A 22,071-nucleotide genomic window follows, 5' to 3' on the forward strand; every position below is an offset into this window, starting at 1 on the left:
TCTCATATAAAGGTTTATTCAAGCATCCACATGATCACTCTCTCTTTCTCTCCTCCCCCTGTGAACATGCTCAGCTTACATCATAATTGGAATCAGGAGAACTTGGTTATTGTAGTACACTGAAAGGTTTGTGTCAGGGATTTTTCTATATGGGCAAAAATAATATGGTGGATGGTTTATCTCTTAGTCTTGTTTAGTCTCTCATTTTATGAGAAATATATTTAATATAAGTCATATATAAAACATATATATTTATAGTGATTTAATCATATAATCGTTGAAGCCAGAAATAAGGTAAGTGTTTATGCAAACTAAATTTATTTTACTGTGGTTAGAATACTACTGTGGCAAAGTTGGTAACACTTTATAGTAACTACACACTTTGAATCATTTATTAAGCATTATCAAATAGTGAATTCATTATTTTTTAAGCATTAACTCTTCATTAATAAATGTTGGTAAGCAGTTTATTAATACAGCTACAAATACTGTATTCTTGACTTAAAAGCACATGTAAAATGTGCTTAATGATTGTATTTGAATAATTAATTTTTTTTATTTAAGTATTGCATTATTTACAAAGAATGCTTGGTGTTTTATTAAGATTGTACAAAATGTGTAAGTAGATGATTAACTAATGATAAAAAATTTACATTTATATATCTCATTATTCAGTCATATAGTCATAGTTTCTTTGTATGTTAATAAATCATTTATTAACTTAACTTAATGCAGTTTTGTGACCTAATCCAAAGTGCTTTAATCCCTTATAAATGACGATTAAAGGCTGTTATATTCTAAAATATTATTCATTTATTTATTCATTTTAAGATACACAAATGAAACTGTATCAATTGAAAAATAAATCTTTGCAATCTTATCGAAATATGAACTACTGTACAGTTTAAACATCGCTAAATCATAATATATTGTTAAATTATTATATTGTTTTATTCTATTTATCCTGTTTTTACGTTACAGTAATTTTATTTTTTAAATAAGATTGCAAAGATGTATTGTTCATTTGATACTGAGCCTTTAATTGTCATTTTTAAGGGATATATCAAAATAACTATTAATATATACCTGACTAATAAGATAAATAAATGTAAGTTTGAATATTTATTAATCATTTACTTAAGCGTTCTGAATGATCTTAAAAAAAACACCAACTATTCTTAAACAACTGCTTTGTAAATAATGCAATACTTAATTTATATTTGGAAAGTGAATCATTAACAAAGTATGAAAATACGATCATTAAGGACATTATACATGTGTTTGTAGCGTCAAAAATACAGCAGTTTCAGCTGTATTAAGAAGCTGCCTACTAATGTCTATTAATGTAGAGTTATTAATTCAATTAATAAATAATGAATTAATTATTTGCTAATGCTTAATAAATGATTCATAGTGTAAAAACGTGTTACAATTAAATTCAGTTCTATTTAATCTTTATTTCTATTGTATGATGTTACTGTAACATCAAAAGACATACAGCAGGCTTGAAGAAGTATGAGTGAAGGAGATTTTTGCTGAGATTCAATTATTCTAAAAGTGTATAGGAACAAATAATTTGGTTGTTTTAGAACACACTGATCTAACTGTTTTTTTGTTTTTGTTTTTTTTTTCTCTATTAGGAAATTTATGTGTCCCCTCCAGGCAATCTAACTCTTCTCATATTAAACATCAAGTGTAGAACGTTAAGTGCAAGAAGAGGAGAAGACATTGTTTTTAGGATGATTTTAGGTGGGAATTTGTGACAAGATGCATATTAGACACATATTAACTATCTCTTACTAATTTTTGCTTCACTTTTATATATTTTTTTAGGATTTGTCATGCTGTTTTTTCTCATGGATGTAACAGCAGAATTTGGGACCACCCCAAATATTAAACAGATTGCCATTGGACGGTGCTATCGTTATGTAACCCTGGTTAATCCCAACCCCAAGTAAGATTTTAAATATTTTGCACACAAATACCCCTTATATTTTACCTACTTAAGGATTAGATAATAGATTTTTTTTATTTTATGTATTTGGTCTTTAGTTCAAATTGATAAATATTTGTGGTATTAGCCCGAAAAAACTTCAGATCTGCACTTACATTACTGTCACTTTCATTACCTAATATTGCATTGATTCCTTGAATTCCTTAATTAATAATAATTGTTTTTGTTTTTGTTGTTGCTGCAATACTCATCCTATCAGATATAATTGTGAGGCTGTATGGCAGGAGTTTGAAAATGCTGTGTTTAGAAGATCACCCTGCAATGTTCAAGTTAAAGATTACAAAAAAATGTTCCAGACCATCACTCAGATTTTACCATGTGACAAGGTGATTCCATGCATGTATTTTTCACAAAGTCAACAAAAGTAAAGTTTGTTTTCTTTTTTTTCCATATTCATTACCTTTTGATATATGCAAACCTACTGCCACATGCTGTAGGAGATCACATACCAAAGTTAGACCATTCAATTATGAGAAATATGCATATAATTGATGAGGTAATGTGATTTCTTTGTATTTAGACCTTCAATTTAAAGCAGTTTACAGTAAAATTATTATAAAACAAAATATATAATTAACTATTAATTTACTGTAGATAATGCATTATACAGGCAATCAGATCTCTCTCTCTCTCTCTCTCTCTCTCTCTCCCGGTATACGTATATGTATATAGTCTCTATGTAAAAATAATTACTACTCAGCAGTGTGCCTGCAGCTGTTGACCACTGGGTGGTGTTTTAATCAAAGACTTCTTGAGCAAAAACATCAAAACACACTTTTCAGTGCTATCAGCTTCTGCTTTTCAAAGCACTAGATATGATGGGTGCAATGCACAAATAAGAAAAACATTCAAAGCATTTATCCTTGCTTTTGCCATTCCTGTGTTTTGATCTTTGCATTGTTTTTTCTTTTTTATCATTATTCTTGCCGCCTGCACAAATGTGTTAAGTGTCACCCAGCCTACATCTCTACAGGTGTCAGTTAGAGAGACAGCACCTCAGTAAAATGTGTGTTCTCAACCCCTGAGGGACATGGCTCGCCTTGAGTAAGGAATGCAAGGGTGATGGCATCCACTATCCAGTGGGCCAACATCGGTATAGATACAGCACTTCCCTGCTGCCAACCTCCATAACAGACAAAGAGCTGCTCAGAGGTCTTTTGTTCTGAATGTGGTCCATGTACACATGCAGTGCGCAAACAGGACACAGTGGCAAGTGGGCTGGGTCTGCCTCCTCCAGGGGCAGGGCTTGCAGGTTCACTACCTGGTCCCTGAAAGGAGTGGTAGAAATCTTGGCCACATAGCTGGACTGGGGTCTCAGGATAGTGTGAGAATTATCCGGTCAAATTCCTGGCATGAATTGTTGACCAAAATTGCCTGGAGGGACTATGGATAGATCTCAAGAGGGCAGGAGAGGAGCGCGGGGTGGATTAAGCCTTCTATCACCTCTAGGAACCAGATGATGAGGACATGCTTCTCACACCAATGGTGGGGCAGCTCGGAGTGGGAGTACCCGCCTCAGAATCAGCATCTCCCAAGGAAGGGTATGTAAGCATTGCCACGCTTATCTGCTCCCAGCGTTACGTAAGGGGGCTGAAGGTGAGAGTGGAAGGAGTCTGTCCTCTAATTGTAACCTCTCTCCCTGGGGAGAGATATCCCTCCTGTGGCTCAGCCAGGTCCCCTTGTGGTTGGTGGCGAGGATGCAGAGCGGCCTGGCCCGTGGCAGTGTGGGATCTGACCCAGGGGGGTGGAAATCCTATACACCACGGGCAGGAGTCATGACCCATTCTATCGGGCAGGGTGCAACATGGACAAGATTGACCATAATTGCCACCAGCCCAAAAGAACAGACACATACCCCTGGCCACTCCACCCTCTGAAAATGCCCTCTCTGCCTGAAGCTCTTCCTGCTCCTTCAAAAAGAAGGGGACAATGAGTTGGGGAAGTCCCCACCATGTGTATTTGATTTGGGCTCCTCCCACCTATCATAAATGAGCACAGCCATTTTAACTGAACTGAGCCCACGAAGGGTATGCGGCCCCATGCTTTCTTCGAATAATGGCAACTCACCTTCCGATGCCACGATGGACATTTGCTGGAGTCATTGAACACTGAAAACCCTAATAAGTGGACTGAACTAAATTAATTGAGTAAACTCAAGTACTAAGTTTGGTGAACTTAACAATTTAAGTATAGTCTACAAAACCGGCAAGTTAAACAAACTTAAATATGCAAGTTTTGAGAAACTCTATTATCAATTAAATTGAAGTAACGAGTTTAGTCAATTAATTTAGTTCAGTCAACTTATTAGGGTTTTTGGTGTGTGTATATATATATATATATATATATATATATATATATATATATATATATATATATATATATATATATATATTTATATATACGTTTTAAGCTCAGCCTAAGGACTTCCTTATTGTCCAGATAACTGAATGTTTGGAAAATGTATTGGTATGCTGTCTGAATGAGATTTGACATTTTGGATGCCTTGCTTCTTGCCATGCATTTATACTTTTGCATGCTGTTTGTGTTGCTTTGCAATAACACTTTAACAGAACAGTTTTTATGTTCCTCTGTGTTGAGTTGCTTTGCTGGTGTTTTGTTTTTTCTGAGTGCTACTCTAATGTACAAGTGGCTCAAATGCGCTCATTTTGAGGTGGGAAATGGCAGATATGCAACAACTTTAATCATAAGGTAAACACAAAATAAAACTTTCCACCTGGGGTCTGTTCTTCGTACGTCGCTTAAATGATCTGGCAGATCCTGGATCTTTTAATCTTGATAACTGATCTCTGGCTAATTTGGTTCTTCAAACAAGTTCACGAATCAGATTAAAATGTCTGAATGAACTGATCTGATCACACACTGTGTGTGTTGTGAAGGACAGATCTATCGATCCTCGAAATCATGATCAGCAACGCAACGATAGGCTGACGGCACAGCAGCGTAATGACATCATCTGATTATAACTCAATTACCCATGTGAGCAAAATTACATAAAATTAACAGTAAACGGTTTAAGTATGGCACGCAATAATTTTCCACATTTGTTGTGATCTGCAGGCTTTACACTTTCATGTTTCAAGAGTATTCATTTTGTATTTAAATGCATATCAATGTATTTAGTTCCACATTTAGAGAAGATTTTCTTTATTACAGTAGCCTAGGCCTTCTCAACTTTTTTTTTTTAAATCGCTGTAAGGAATAACTGCATAAATTACTTTTGCATCAAAAAAGCATTTTGATATAGCTAAAGGTGTCTGCAACTTTTTTGAAGCATCAAATCACTGGTATATTAGCGGTCAAAACAGGTGCATGACTGCATAAATTATTATCCTTTATTTATTTTTCATTTTTTTTTTAAAGTCAAATATTGTGCATGTACGCGTTTGTATCTAAAAAGTTCATATCAATAAATTTTCTCTTTAAACCACCAGGTGGCAGTCTTTGTACTTTATTTCGGAGTGCAGATTGCATAAGTTTTGTTAATATATATATATATATATATATATATATTTAACTTTATATATATATAAATATATTTACTATTTTCCCATTTTCCCAAGTGTATATAACTACTGTAAGAAAATATCAGCATTTGGTACATACTTTCAGCATTATCTTTGCTTGAACTGACCCGATCTAATCCTGTTTATATGAAATGAACCTGCTCCCTAGCAGGTTTGAGCTAGCAGGATTGTTGCGATGAAAACAAGTCTCAGATGATTTTTGAAGAACTAAACGATCCTGGAATATGCCAAATCGTCAATATCCAAATCCAGCTAACTGAGTAATCCACGTACGAAAAACGGACCCCTGGAGCTGCTTCACGGGACTCAACACTTGTAAACACTCGCTCCAATGGGTTTACGTGGCTCTCGGTCTCACCCACACTCGTCAGCGCCAGCAAGCCAACCAATCACAGAGCTTGCGCTACGTGTATTTACATTTTTTTGAGAGGTGCGCATCAGCAACAGCCACGGTGAGACCTATGCGACCACACAAAGGCTGTGCCAGAGCATACGTGTGCGCTTGAGGCAGAAGTATAAATCTGCCTTCAGAAGGAGCTTTGCTGTGCCTTGTAGTGTCCAACCCATTCTTGTTTTGATGGCAGCTTGCTCACCAGGGGGTCCTAGATGCACTGACTCATACTGGAGTGATTAGATGAGGCTGATTGGCACCGATCAGGAGGAGTGGGTGAATAGTTTCAAAGGACTGGAAAGGATGTCATCCAGGTGTTTGTACTTATTCACAAAACTTCTATAGTATGGGATTGTTGATCTAATCTAAGGTGGTCAGCTGTAATGAATCATTTGAGCCCTGCAGTCATGACACTTTCTGATGGATAGTTTTGATGGATAGCTCCTCCTCTTCACCTTTCAGATTTAGTTTCTTGGCTGCATAAAACAACAGGGTGGTGTGCTCAGACTCACTGTCAATAACAGTTAGTGCAAGTGTACCAATGTACCAGTGTCAGTGTGCAAGGTATTGTAACATCCAAATATTGAAAGTATTGTAACATCCGGGGGTCGTAGGTTGAACTTAAGTACTGCCCAGAGGAGATATGTTTTACTGCTAATAACTTTTTTGAGTCTCGGCTCCAAAAAGTGTGTAAATAAGATCACTCTGTGACACCTTATCTACTCAGATGTTGGACAGGTCCCCTTGCTCGATCCTGTTCTGGTCTTCAAAAACATTACAGAGGGAAACCCTCTTTTTCCTTGTCTACACGCACCCAAACATTCTCAAATATTGAAATGGACTAGAAATCTCAACATTTAGTTCAAAGTGCATGTAATGTGCTTGTAACATCTATTCTCTCTCATTTATTCTTACGCTTTAATATGCCCTTTTCAAGGCATTAGATAGACTAAAAATTTATGAATCATGTTGATTTATTCTTAAAACTATCATGTTTACTATCGTTGCTTTCCTCATTTAATTTTACAGCTCATGAGCTAGGACATATGATGCAATCTTTTATGCTTGGTGTAGTTTTGAACCATGAGTTAAAGTTTGTCTGTCTGTCCTGGGATGCTACGGACCAGCAAGGAGGAAAAAATAAAGTTTCCCATGCGACTTTTCCTCTCATGCCATTGGTCAGTCAGAAGAGAGCGTGAGTGACCTGACCAATAGATAAATTCATACTACACACCCAAATCCTTGCAGAAGGTCTCTGTACTCATGACTCACCTGAGTCCACTTTGTTTCTTTCTCCAGCAATTATATACTTAGTTTAAAAGTTTCGTGCCTTGTTGGATCCTCTGATCTTCTGCGCATCAAAGTACCCTCATGGGAAGAGTAGAGAAATTCATTGCAAGTAGGTTTATTAGTTATGCTGGTCTAAGCTGTCCTCCTTTTATCAAAAAATATTTTTATGTTCTTGGTGGTCCTTCTCATTTGGGTAACTAAGTTAATTCTGAATATTCATATCTAAATAATAACTTATTGTTATTAATCATGAATATTCATGAAATTAAGCTAATGTTGTTACAGTGAGGCTCTTATATCTCAACAAAACTCTGATTACATTCAGCAGGACCCTGTTTTGCCAGGGGTTGGCCTTAGCTTTTTGCAATTATCAATCCTTGGACACGATTTAAGCAACTACATCTGAGGCTGTATCTCTGCAATAGTTAAAGATAATGGGCCCGTTTCAGAAAGGAGGTTAAGTGAAAACTCAAGAGTATTTAAACCCTGAAATGAGAGAAACTCTGGGTTTTCCATTTCAAAATGGCAGGTTATTTAACTCGAGAAAGCAGGGTAAGTTAAGTCTGTTTCTGAAAGAGAGGTAACTTTAACTCAGAGTCAGTTACTGTGGTAACATACTCTGTGAACCTAACCTGGTCAGGAGCAGGTTTTATTCTCTAAAGTCAGAGTTTCTGTCGGTCTCCTTCGTTTTTTTAAAGACAAAGCGGTATTTCTCGCCTTAGCCTTACGTTTCCACCCACCTATTTTAATGCTAATTTTGGAGATGCACATAAAACGATTAATGGAAATGTCATGATGCACATAACTTTTTAAAAATATGCATAAAAAACATATGCGCATAAGTGAGTAGGATAAACTTTTATTCGACTGAAAAGATGTGCATAAACTACGATGGAAACACTTTTACTGAACAAATTCCAGTATGTGCATTAAAAAAATGTTTGTTATAAGAGATCATATGATGATGAAAATATGAGTGAATGTACAAACCTGCAGGCTAAGCACACTGTAACATCTTAAATGCTGTTTTGGTCATTCTAAAATGCCTTAACCATTTCAGTTTTAATGTATATTATTAATGACCTCCAGAGCATCTGGAGCGTGTTAAGATCTGTTCTCTGCATCTGTTCTCCACGTCTCATGGCTTCAAATGCCCCCAAGTATTCATTGTGTGTCAGCATTGTCTTCTTAGGCGTAAGTACATTTATTAAATAAAGATAAGATTGACGCAGCTTCTTCTACTGCAGTAAATTCTGTTTTTACTGTTGATATTTGGCACCCGTTTAATCAGGAAGTGACGATTTTGTTCTCTTTGACTCGTTGGATGGAAACGTTGCTTTCTTCACACATCTTTTATGCGTTATTCCAGTTTTGCACATAAATTTTATTAATATTTTTGGATGGAAGCATAGCTATTGCTTACATTTCAGTCACACAAAGAACAAAGTTACGTCCGAGAATGGCTTGTCTTTTTTTTTTAATAATTCGCTTAAATTCACTGACCTTCGATAGGGCCCTGTACTGTAACTAGATTAACGGGATTATTATTCTTTCTAAAGACTATTGTTCTGCTTACATTCTAAATGTCATATCAACATTTATCACTTGATCACTAAAAAAGGCAGACACACACAAGTGCACTTTTAAATCTATTAAAATGTGTATAAAAATCACACATAACATTACTTATTTTATTCTACTTAAATATTTAAATACTTTAAATGTAAAATTACGCATTAACTTGAGCAGCTGTTTTCCCATGCTAACTGCTCCTGTTTCCCTGATGCAGAGGTGTTGCTTTTAAAATATATGGTCATCTGGAGAAAGAAATGGTGATCTCTTGTTTTTAAGATGTTGCCATAGTCACTTGTAATATCTGCGCTCCATTGACAATGCCTTTTTATAGTTGGCATGTGCACGCTTAACTCTGAGTTGGTCTACTCAAAGTTGATTGACCTAGCTCAGATCCGCTATTCTGAAACCGAAAACTTTAAAACTTTTAGTTTTTAATCTCTCAGTAAATCAACACAGAGGTTAAGTTTAAACTCTGAGTTGGTTGAACCTCCTTACTGAAACAGGGCCAATGACACCAAATTTTAGGTCTGTCATTGTGGCCTCACACCGACCACAACAAAACAATTTGGTCAGAGCGCCACCCATGGGACAAGAACGATAAGACATTCATTAGCCATTATTAATGAAACTTGCAAATTTGGTAATCATTTTTGACTGCATATGCTTATTTTGATGAAATTGGTCTCAAATTACTCCTTGGGTCATACCGACAACACAGATACCAATTATGCTATAATCTGCCAAACTTTCTGTCTGCCATTTTGTTTTTGTTCAAACCATTCTTTTTTAAACTCCTTCACTAATTTTAACTCTGATCATCTTTAGACCACGTAGACCAAAAGTCATGTTTCTTGTTGATAGACAAAACTATTGTCTTATAGCATATGCTCAAACTTGATGTAATGCTCCCAGATGACATTACAGGCTGAATCACTGCAATGGTTCGAAATATTTAAACCAAACTAAATGTGTATGATCTAGACCCTATCAATAGAAATCATACAAATTTTATCAAATGACTTTTGAACAGTTTTGTCTGTTTTATAGTCATGAAACAGGTCTTTCAGACTCCTTGGATCATACAGAGAACACTGATATAATTTATTCCCTAATTGACATGACTTCCTGTCCACCATCTTGAATTAGTTTGAAAATCTGTTGTTTTGAACTCTCCATAGATCGTTAGCCCAATATCCACCAAATTTGGCTCAGACTATGCTGCCTAAAAGTGATAGAATTTTCCAATTGCTATGTAACTTATTGCTTGTATTTGATGTGGCCACTCGGCTGCTTACCCCCAATAATTGCTGCTTGCAACTACATTTAAAAATATTTATATTCAGTGATTTTCCCTTTTTTTATACAGCAGTATTGATATTCTTATATTTAATTTAGGTTTCATATCAAAGACAACATTTTGATATTGTGACACTATTTGCAACAAATTAAATAATTACAAATTGTTTTTGACTGTGGTGAATAAAATAAAATGTTTGCTTGTTTGCTATATTTGATTATTTTTATTCATTTTAAAGCTGCTCTTCTGGAGTAAGACAAGAGGCTTCTTGCACATGTATGCAGCAATCACAGAGCCCTTCTGGACATTAGAAGACACACTGGTGGGATTTGTGTTCAATGATCTGATCTGGTGTCGACAACGGGCAAAAGATAGAGGTACAACACAATGATTTCTGTTTTAGAAAAATGTAAAGCAGTTGCATTAAAAGACAGAAAATAGATGGTGCTGAACACAATTTATGCTGCTTTTTTATTCCTAGCAGTAAATCAGGCAACTAAATCTTTTTTTTTTTTCGTAAAAGGTTTTGACTATCAGTCATGTCCAAAATGGTCAGCCTGTTTGAACCATCCTGTATACTCGCTATGGAAGCAAGCTTCTCAAAATGTAAGCCTTGTCTATTTAATGCACAAACACAGACACACAATAATAAACATGTATCATTTATATATGGGACATAATTTAACTTGTTAAAGAGCCCCTATTATGCATTATAAAAGGTCATGTTTTGGTTTTAACAACAGACTGATATGCATGCAAGGTCAAAAAACACTTACATTGTCATATAATTTGCATTTATTTGTGCCTAATTATCCCAACGACTCCCATATGATTTGTTCAGTGATTTTTTTCCCCAAACCCCTCCTTTGTGTGATGCGAATCTTTGGTGGTCTGATGACCCAGTCTATTGTGATTGGCCGACTGCATTCAGCATGAGACGAAGCCCACCATGTTTTAGACGCACTATGAATGGCTACGAATAGCCCCACGAAGAGTTAACCAGAGAGAAACAGTACTAGCCATGCATAGTGATTACAGGTTACAAAACACAATTAAATACACATATTGCAAGCACAGTTTAAATACACTTGGACAATCCTAAATTTATCCTATGAACTACTAAAGACTAACTTTTAGCATATTAAATACAAAATCAGTATGCGGAAAGGCAGCACTTCAAGAACATGATGTAAGTGTACTTATGTAACATGTATTTTAATACACTTTTTGGGTAGTAGTAATTAGTGTATCATTACTGTCAAATGCATTCAAATGATACTATTTAGCATTACACATATTTTTGAAGTAGCAGATTTTATTGCTATATAAAAATCTATTTAAATGTATTTCTTAAAAGTTCAATTTAATTTAAGCTTACAATAAATATGTAAAAGTGTACTAACTTTGAACTTTGAATTTTCAAACGCATTCAGATTATACTTTTGAGAAATACATTTATAACATATTTTTCAAGTAGTACACCTTATTGCTATATACTAAAAAAATATTTAAATATCAGTGGTATTTCGTATGCTTTCACAGTTGTACTTAAGTACTACTTAAGTAAAGGTATACTTTTAGTTAGTATATTTATAGTGTATGTTTTTTTAAGCTTATTTCGTTCAAAAAAAAAGATTGTACTTGCAATGTACCTAATTGTATTTCAGTATATTTTTAGTGTACTCAAGTACACTTTTTCCACCTTGGTTAATCTGTTGTGGGGATTCTACAGTTGCCATGGTGATACAACAACTACATTAATATAAACAAATGACTCAATAATGTAGTAATTATAGGATATTGTTGTGAATGGTAGATGGGCAGACGGGTAGTTCCAAATGCAGCTCTATTTTAGAATGGTCAGGCAGGCAGGGGTTGAAAACCAGCATATACATTGCAGAAGATAATTCAAGAGCGTAAACGAGAAACAGGCAAAAGGTTCAGGGCATGTGGCAAAGAATCACAGGAAACAAAAAACAAGGAAATTATTTACCTAATGAGCGCAAAAGCTTAAAGGACAGAATTCAGAGGGATCTGGTGCCCATCGTTTGGGTAATTTAGGAGGATCTGGCGCCTGCCATTCTGGGAATTCAGGAGGATCTGGTGCCTGCCATTCGGGGAATTCGAGGGGGTCTGGTGCCTGCCATTCGGGGACTTGGGGAGGGAATCTGGCAGCTCTGGAGGACTTGGCAACACTGGAGGATCTGGTGGTGGGGGTGGCAGCTCTGAAACTAATAGTTCTGGTGGTGGCAGTTGCTCTGATAACTCAGGTGGTGGTGGTCATTCTTGTGACTTAGGTGATGGCATTTTAGAAACAGGAACCAGTGTTGTCATAGTGTTGTAAAAAAGATAATATATACTGTATAATACTGTAAATACTCTAGTATGACTCATTCATGTATTCATTCATTTTCTTTTCATCTTAGTCCCTTTATTAATCTGGGGTTGCCACAGCGGAGTGAACCGTCAACTTATCTAGCATATGATTTATGCAGCAGATTCCCTTCCAGCTGCAACCCATCACTAGGAAACACCCATACACTCCCATTTACAAACAACACTACAGACAATTTAGCTTACCCAATTCACCTATAGTGCAATAGGGAAGAACATGCAAACTCCACACAGAAATGCCAGCTGTTTTTATTACTGAACTTCCTGCTGCTCCAATCACCATTCTCCCTCACCATTCCATCCCTCAGCTCCAATCATCACTCTCCTTCTCCTGCCACCTCTCATCACACCCGAGCACATTCACCTGAATACTGATTGGACTCACCTGCACCAGCAATCACGTTCTCCCTATAAAGCCTCCCCGATTCCAGTCATTCATCGGCTGGAATCGAAGTCAGATGGTTCACCTCTCCTTCTCCCCTTCTTGCCTTCTTCCGTGGATGTTTCCCTCCTCCCGTGCAGGGCCGGCCCGTGGCATAGACAGTATAGGCAAATGCTAAGGGCGCCATACATCCAAGGGGCGCCAGAAATGGGGGAAGAAAAAAAAGTGTTACTTCCACTATACTTAAAACTAGTTGGTATTATGACTTCAGAAAAGAGTAAGACCACATTAAATTAACTGCATAGTGCATAGCCTACTAAGTAGTAGTAGTAGTAGTATAATAATATAACCTACTCGCCTAAGACTCCCACCCCCCTCCGAATAATTAGACTTTACCTGCTTCAGTGTTCATTTTTTTGATGGGTCAACATGCTCAATATGTCAAAACGTCCCAGACTGTCTAGTGTGCAGGAGAGGCAAAAAAAGAAAAGACACATAGGCCTACATTTAATATGTAAACATGTTTGTTTTGCTTGTATTATTTTAAACACAACTAATTTTCTCTTAAATGAGCACAAACAGTTACTAAAGTAATCAAATGCTTTTATTAGCCTAGATCTGTGTGTTCTTACAGTGACACCTCTGTTATCAAAAAACAAAATAGAGATTCATTTGTTGCTCTTTACTAAGTAACTGCAGTAATGCTAATCAATATTTAAATACAGTAAAAAGTGAATGGGATTTTATAACTTGATTTAATTTCTGTATAGGCCATTGATTTTAATAGGAAAAATCTTTTATTTTATTGTCAATATTTTCTAATGGGTGCTATGTCTTCTATTTGAAGCTAATTGTTATCCCCTATTTTTTACATTTTACATCATTCATGCTAATCAATAAATAGCTAGCTCAATAAATAGCGATCTGTTAGTTTTAACGTCAGCTAATGTTATGGAAGGGCATAGATGTTATGGCAAATAGTAACTGTAATGTAACCCCATCATTCCCTCCTCAGGCAAATGTGTAAATATTAGATATATTCAGCAGCATTACAGTAGGTGTTATAACATTAATTGCATTGGCATGGTTATCTGATATTTTGTAGTAGTCAATCAAAATGCTCTTGATTCTCCATAGTTGTAAGCCTAGCTGTTTGTTGTGTTCCAGTTCATAGTGTCTAAAGTGCATTTATCAAAAACTACATCAGTGTTAAAGTGCACATCAATAATGTTAGAGCATAGCTTAGCATTCTACATGGTATATTATACTGCAGTTTACTCATTTTTTGAATTCTGCTAATTAGCATTTCACTGTAATGACAATAAAATTAAAATTGTTACTAATATGAATTACTAATATAATTTGTATATCAGAAACAGTCCTTAGTGTATTATACAGTAGTCTACATCATGCATGTATCTTTAAGTTTTTAATTTATATTATTCCATCTTATTTTATTCTTAAAATTATGTGCTTATTATTAGACTGGTGTCACATACTCCTATTCTGTCTTAAATTGCACTGCTGCGGTTTCTCAGTCCCACCGCTGCAAATCCTTCTTTCCAAGTATTTTGAATGTGCAAATGCTTTATTTAAATAAAAGTATGTCCAAGACAAAGCTATTCAGTTTCTTATGAGTATATTTACACTAGCAGTGGATGCGACGGGGCGCCACCTGAAATCCTGCCTAGGGCGCCAAATTGGTTAGGGCCTGGCCTGCTCCCATGGACGTTTCCCATGGAGTGAAGATCCGTGTTTACATTGTGAACAGCTTACAAGATCACATCCTATCTATTAATATCACTTACCTGCCTTCTTCTGTTTGAATTACCCTGCTTGTGTTGAATAAATTGACGAAAACAGTTAACCTTCCTTGTCTTCATTGTGTGACTGTGACAGGATTCCAGCCCAGAAGACAAACACACATAGCTATGGAAGCTAACGCTGTGCTAACCGTAAGTTCACCGGACCCATTGACAGACATTCCATGCGACAGACACTACCTTCCGCTCCCAAGAGCGCCGCTACTGCCCCAGTTGTCATTACGAGTACACTCCTTGCTCGCCCCATGAGCTACTCGGGCGATCCTAATACCTGCAATGGCTTTGTACTGCCATGCTCACTCTACATAAAGGCTAATACAAACCAGTTTCCAAATGAAGTTTCCAAAGTTGCTTTCACAATCTCCATCCTTACAGGACGAACTCTACAGTGGGCGGATGCGCTTTGGAATGCAAGCAGTATTAAAAAATTAATGTCAATAGAATATGGGTTGCTCTAAAATTTTTGTTTTATTATCGCAAAAATAAAAGCAAAAAAGCACACCTACAAAAAAAAACACAGATGTTTTTTAGATTTAGCCCGCTCCACAATTAACACATTATTGTCTGGCTAGTTTCTGTCCTATACTTATGCTAAAAGGGCAATAATGGCGTTTGGCAAAAGTTGGCGGTTCATTCCGCTGTGGCAACCCAGATTAATAAAGGGACTAAGCCTAAAAGTAAATGAATGAATGAATGAATGAATGAATGAATGAATGGTCCAACGTGATTACACCAACAAAGCCGAAAGAAACAGGACATCAGTATATTTTAAATTGATACGTTTAAATATTCCTTTCCAGTTATCAAAGAAATAATTCTGTGACTTCATTATAGTTTTGTAACTATTACATTCTTTTAAAATTCAAAATTAAACAATATGCATCAGTGTAAAATCTATGACTGGTGGAAAAACATATTTTGTAATTGTGTACCTGGGTCTCCACTTTTGCCATGGCCTCTTTTGGTTTTAATAAACTTACCCTTCAGGTTTTTCCAAAACTTTTAACAAAAACTTTCTCCTTTACCACTGCTGTTGCAATTTCTAGCCAAACATTATTGATCATCTGGTTATCTCTCTAATCATGGGTCATAAAGATGTGTGTACAGTCGTACTGTTTCAGACAAAATCTCTTCAAAGTGGTTCAAATTCAACTCAAATCAGTTGCGGCACCACGCACACTGTTCGATCAATTCTCAAAAAATGCCATGCGCACCGCCAGCCGAAATTGTCGCGCGCGCCCAAAGCGAACATCCGCAAACTCCGCAATGACGTCACATTCGCCACGCGCACTCAAGTGAACAAGCAGACGCGTCGAGTATAAACCAGGCTTTAGGCGATGAAAAGATCTCCCGGCGCACCAGAGAAGTCATCCTCCAGTGTCCACATCATCATCGAGAAAAATTAATCCTGCTTGTTTTCCCTCAAAATGTGGATGTCATCCTGGGCGGGCCGTGGCTGGCCGAACATCAGCCTAACATCAACTGGAGCACTGGAGATATTCATGGATGGAGTCCTGCATGTTCCACAAATGGTCACATTGCTCTCCCTGCTGGTCACACCCCGCTGGACCACCATTTCTATTCCCTCCACCACAATAGAAAACTCCCCTCCCTCTTCAAACGCCACGATTCCATCCATCTAAACCCCTTACCTCGATGTTTTGAGGTATGAGCCACACAACTACCTCCACATCGGTCCTGGGATTGTAGTAACGACCTGCTGCCTAACGCCAAATTACCACATGGTAGAATATATCCTTTATCCCGTCCTGAGCACTAGGCGATGGAGGAGTATATTAACAAAGTCCTCAATCACGAGTTCATCAGACCATTCACCTCCCCAGCCATGTCCAGCTTCTTCTTTGTTTCTAAGAAGGATGGAGGACTAAGACCTTGTATCGATTGCAGGGTCTTAAACGCAGCCACAGTAAAATTCACCTACCCTCTGCCTCTGGATTCGGCCGCCTTAGAAGAACTCTGTGAAGCCTGCGTCTTCTCCAAGCTTGATCTACGGAGCGCATATAATCTTATCTGTAACCTGGAAGGGGACGAGTGGAAAACGGCTTTCATCACCCCTCCGGACACTATGAGTAGCAGGTGATACCCTATGGCCAGGCTAACAGTCCTTCCATATTTCAAAGTTTTATGAGCGAGATCATCAGAGACTTCCTCCATCATTTTGCTATTGTCTACGTAGATGATATTCAAATTTACTCCCGTAACCAAGCAGAACATCAAGTTCATTTTCAAAAAATCCTCCAACGTCTCCAAGAGAATCACCTCTATTTGAAAGCCGAAAAATGTGAGTTCCATCAACCCTCAATCTCCTTCCTCGTGTGCGTGATTTCTGCCGAGGGGGTCAGCATGGAGAGAGGCAAGGTGGATGCTGTCTCCCTAAAAAAGGATGAACCTAAAACCCTGAAGGAGTTGCAGAGGTTTCCAGGATTCGCCAACTTTTATCGTCAGTTCATCAAGAACTATACCTTTCTCTCAGTGCCTTTAAAGGGCACCTATGGTGAAAATCTACTTTTCAAGCTGTTTGGACAGAAATGTGTGTAAGTATAGTGTATAAACTGTCATATTGGGGTGAAATAAACACACCCAGTCCTTTTTTTTCAAGTTTAACAACATAAAAACGGTGGACCAATTGGAGCGGTTTTCAGATCGACCACAACTTTACGTAGGAGTGCAGTCCCCCCGCCCACCAATATTGATTGACAGCTGTGCGCATTAACATGTCCGGTAGTCACGTGTATAATCATATCAACAAGAGAGGACCAGCGCAAAGCAGCCGGGAATAAAAGGTGTGTTTAGTTTGCTAGGATCATCAATCATCATCAAACGTGATCAAGGGTGAGTTTTACAAGTTTAAAATGTTTTAAAACAGAGCATGTGTGTAATGAAGTACAGCAATTCACTTCTGATTCACTTAATCAGCACAGCTGCGTGTCAGAACAATTATAAAAGAAGATGCTTCAATCGCGGTTTGTGGACGTTAAATCGGGTTTATTTTGTACATTAACATAACAGATATCCATACAGCAGTGGATATTACCAGTATTATGTCACATATGCGTGCAAAATGAGTGCAAGGCTTAACGCGCTGTCTCTCTCTCTCTATCTCTCTGAGTGTGTGTGTCTGCTGCGCTATGTGTGTGTGTGTGTCTGCTGCGCTATGTGTGTGTGTGTGGGTGTCTGCTGCGCTATGTGTGTGTGTGTGTGTGTGTGTGTCTGCTGCGCTATGTGTGTGTGTGTATGTCTGCTGCGCTATGTGTGTGTGTGTGTGTGTCTGGGCTATGTGTTTGTGTCCTCCATGTGTGTGTGCGTGAACTTTGCAATGACATTGTGTGTGACTCATTGTTGCAACGCCACAAAAAATGCATCAAATACTGATTGTTAAAGTTCTTACTGTAGTATTTCTCACACACGTTACATGAGATCTGCTTCCCGAGGCAGCCGAGGGCAGCAATTGCTGACAGGCACGTGGGAACGGTGGGCGGGGAGTACTAGCCTTAAAGGGCCAGTACAAAAAAACAGCAAAAACTTTTTTCCAGCTATAATATAGACACTTCAAACTGCTATAATAAATAATCTGATGCATGTTTTGAGCTGAAACTTTACAGACACATTCTGGGGACACAAAAGACTTATATTAAATATGAAAAAAGGGGTAAGCTATGTGCCCTTTATTCTCCCTTCTGAAAGGGGGACGGCGTTCGCTTACCTGGAACCCCAAAGCACGCCAAGCTTTTCAACACCTCAAGAAAGTATTCACCACTGCACCTGTCCTCCACCATCCGGATCCCACACAGCCCTTCATTGTGGAGGTTGACACGGCTGATCCCGGAGTGGGTGCCATCCCTTCGCAGTGGTCTGGTGAACCCTGAACCCTCCATCCATGTGCGTACTATTCACAGAAGTTGTCACCAGGGGAACGGAACTATGGCATCAGGGACTACAAGCTTTTAGCCATTAAGCTGGCCCTGGAAGTATGGTGTCATTGGATTGAAGAAGCACAATTTCCTTTCACAGTCATAACTGAACACAAAAACCTCCAGTATCTCTGCAATGCTAAATGCCTGAACGCTCGCCAAGCTCGCTGGTCCCTCTTCTTTGCCCGCTTCAATTTCAACATAACCTTCCAACCGGGCCATAAGAATGTTAAGGCCGATGCCCTCTTCCAGATGTACTCACCAGAACCCACGTCTGATACCCCTGATCCAGTTTTACCTTCCACCATCTTCATCGCACCCATCCTCTGGCAGTTGGATGAAGAGATCTGAACTGCAACCGCTGAAGAACCAGCACCCCCCGAACTCCCTCCTGGATGCATATGCATGCCTTCCAGATGCCGACTTTCGCTCCTGGATAGTACGCACACCTCCCTCGGCTCAGGACACACAGGCAGCAAGCGAACCCTCTCGCTCCTCCAACAGAGATATTGATGGCCCCATATGATCAGGGAAGTCACCAAGTACGTCCAGGGTTGCTCGGTCTGTGCCGTCACTAACACGCCTTGTCGTCTGCCCGAAGGTAAATTAGAGCCCCTGCCCAGTCCTCACCGACCCTGGACTCACTTAGGAGTGGACTTCAGCACCAATTTGCCTCCATCAAAAGGGTATATCACCATTTTGGTTGTTGTAGATCGTTTTTCTAAATCTTTCAAATTAATCCCTTTGAAAAGTCTCCCCACAATCGCCACCGTCTCCCCAATCCAACCTATCAACCGGAAGACAAGGTATGGCTGTCCACCAGGGACATCTGCCTCCGGCTGCCTTACCGTAAGCTGAGTCCCCCCTACATAGGACCATTCACCGTGCACTCCCAAATCAACCCAGTCACCTTTCGTCTCAACCTCCCTCTACAGTATTGTATTTCACCTACTTTTCACATTTCCCTTCCTTAACCTTATGTTGACCCTGTTTCTCCTCCCTCCACAGAATATGATCCAAATCTACTGAACTACATTTCAACTACTGAAATGTATTGTATTATTTGTATAAATGACATTTTTGCTAATGGCCGCTTCATATATATGTATGAGCCCCTCTATGAAACCTTGGATAAAGTCGCAAAATCTATTTCTAAGTAAACAAGCAACAAAGTTGACTTTGTTAATAACTATGTATAATAAATATCAAGGTTTTGAGATACAGCACCAAATTTACATTTGTAACATAATAAATACTGAAATTAATGATTATATAAATGCAACATTTTATTATTATTTTGAGTAAACACAATATTAGAGTTTGCTATCTAAACACTGGTTGTCTCTGGGTTCACTTTTAGTGAAGGAACAACATCTGATTCTTATATCATTAATTGATATATATCTTGTCTACCATTAGAAATGGCAAACACACTAAAACAATAATTTAATATTTCCCTTACATGTGCAAATGTCAGGTCAGTCCCTGGAATAGAAGGAAACTTGAACACGGTGTGACTTTAGCACTGGTGTCAAAAGTATGCACATTGATTACTTTGGTAGAAGTGTAGATACTAGGGTTACTTTTGTAGAAGTTTAAGTATCAGCTGAAGATTTCTACTCAAGTAAAAGTGCTACTCCAAACTAAAAGTATAAAAGTAAAAATAAGATGTGCACTACTCAACCAACTAATTTTTTTTCTAAAGGCCATATTTGTCAGGGATGTGAGTTAGGGAAAGGAGCAAGAACTCAAGGGTAAGAAAATGATAGGTTTATTATACAACAATAAAACAAAAACCAGCCAAAACCATCCCAAGGCAGAAAACATAACTAAAAGACAAAAAACAGACTACGCTGAGCTGGCAGGGAAGTTCAGGGCAAGACACAGCGTGCTCGGCATCCCGAGTATCCCCCGACCTTGTGCGCCCACATCAAGCGGGAGCACGCATGGCCCCAGCCTGGCCAATATGGCACTCATTCAAAGATGAAGACAGACAAAGATAGGAAATTAGTGCTCAACCCGAGAAAACTCGAGCAGAGCACAACATACTAGACAAGACAGGACAAATGTCTGGACTCTGCTGCCAAAACAAGAATTAACAAGACCGAAAGGGAAGGAAGGGATGGGAACCAAACCTAGCAAGACAAACAAGGGAGGGATGGGAGCACAAAGCCAGGGAGGGTCTGGAGGTTCAGGGACCTGGCTGACAGGGTAAGACCGAAGAACAGACCAGGGTGGGTTCAACGGGTCAGGGACACTGGTAGGGGGCTAGGGTCGAGCCGAATGGACCATCCAGGTCCCTATAAATAAATTAACAAAGCATAAAAATACAATCATTAAGCAAATTTTACATGTACTTATAAGTCAAGAATACATTTGTAGCTGTTCAGCACTCTGTCTACAGATTGCTACACGCATGCAACGGTCAAGTTTCAAAATAGTTCAGCTCAGGTTTGAGGTGAGGTGTCTAAATTGCACCCAGCAAGCCTAACTGGCGCTCTAGGCGTGTGTGTCGTGTCCTCGGGGAGGATTGTAATGTGTGTGTGTGTGTGTGTGGTGATATAACTGAGCGCCGCGGATATAACTGAGACATTCGCGGTTCTAACTGAGCGCCGCCCCCTCTCTATTCTGCCGCTCTAGGTCTCCTCTATGGACGCGCCGGCCCTGTGTGTGTGTGTGTGTGTGTGTGTGTGTGTGTGTGTGCGTGCATGCGCGCGCGTGTGTGTGTGTGTGTGTATGTGTGTGTGAAAAGAGCAAGTAGTCTGCGACGGGCAAGGAGATCTCCTCGCCAGTTCTTGAACTTTTTGCTCAATAAAATAGTTAGTCATCAGTATTTTCTAGTCCATCGTCTGTATTTACATTTACCCACTGGCAGCCAAAATCCACTATAAAGCGTGTGTGCACTGTGACTACTTTTAAATTGTTGATTAGCTGCTGGGCATTTCACTCTGTCTCGTGCTGAAGCCTGTCAGTGTTGTCGACCAATCGCAGCAGGCTGTCATCGGTCCAATCAGCGCAGATTAGCTTCGTGCTGAGGAGGGGTTTGGGAACAAATGAATCGCTGAACGATTCATATGGGAGTCGCTGGGATAATTAGGTAAAAATAAATGTAGATTATAAGACCATCAAAGTGTTGTTTGACCTTGCATGCATATTAGACTGTTGTTGGAGACCCTTACAACCTAAATATGACCCTATTTCATGTATAATATGGGCTCTTTAAATTAAAGTATAGTTAGTAAAGGCCCACTGTATGTGTTCAGTCTACAACTCTTTGTTAATAAATACTACAGCATATTAACCAACATGTACCATGTCCTAATTATCTCAACCCAGAAAGAGGTTGGGATTAATATTTATCAATATTATATTTATTTTAGGGGCGACACAGTGGCACAGTAGGTAGTGCTGTCGCCTCACAGCAAAAA

General features: G+C 38.5%; 1 protein-coding gene across 1 annotated transcript in view; it reads left to right on the forward strand.

Moving 5' to 3' along the window:
* Positions 1–261: 261 nt before the first annotated feature.
* LOC130218082 (ADP-ribosyl cyclase/cyclic ADP-ribose hydrolase 1) overlaps positions 262–22,071 on the forward strand; it is a gene marked incomplete at its 5' end in the record, with an annotated part of 55,607 nt that continues 33,797 nt past the window's right edge. Inside the window, 6 exons of the mRNA XM_056450113.1 lie at positions 262–294; positions 1,641–1,749; positions 1,834–1,954; positions 2,214–2,340; positions 10,351–10,489; positions 10,636–10,718. Of these exons, the coding sequence (XP_056306088.1) occupies positions 262–294; positions 1,641–1,749; positions 1,834–1,954; positions 2,214–2,340; positions 10,351–10,489; positions 10,636–10,718 (612 nt within the window). The remainder of the gene's footprint in view (positions 295–1,640; positions 1,750–1,833; positions 1,955–2,213; positions 2,341–10,350; positions 10,490–10,635; positions 10,719–22,071) is intronic.

The sequence above is a fragment of the Danio aesculapii genome, chromosome 24 (genome assembly GCF_903798145.1).
Source record: "Danio aesculapii chromosome 24, fDanAes4.1, whole genome shotgun sequence".
Classification (NCBI taxonomy): Eukaryota; Metazoa; Chordata; class Actinopteri; order Cypriniformes; family Danionidae; genus Danio; species Danio aesculapii.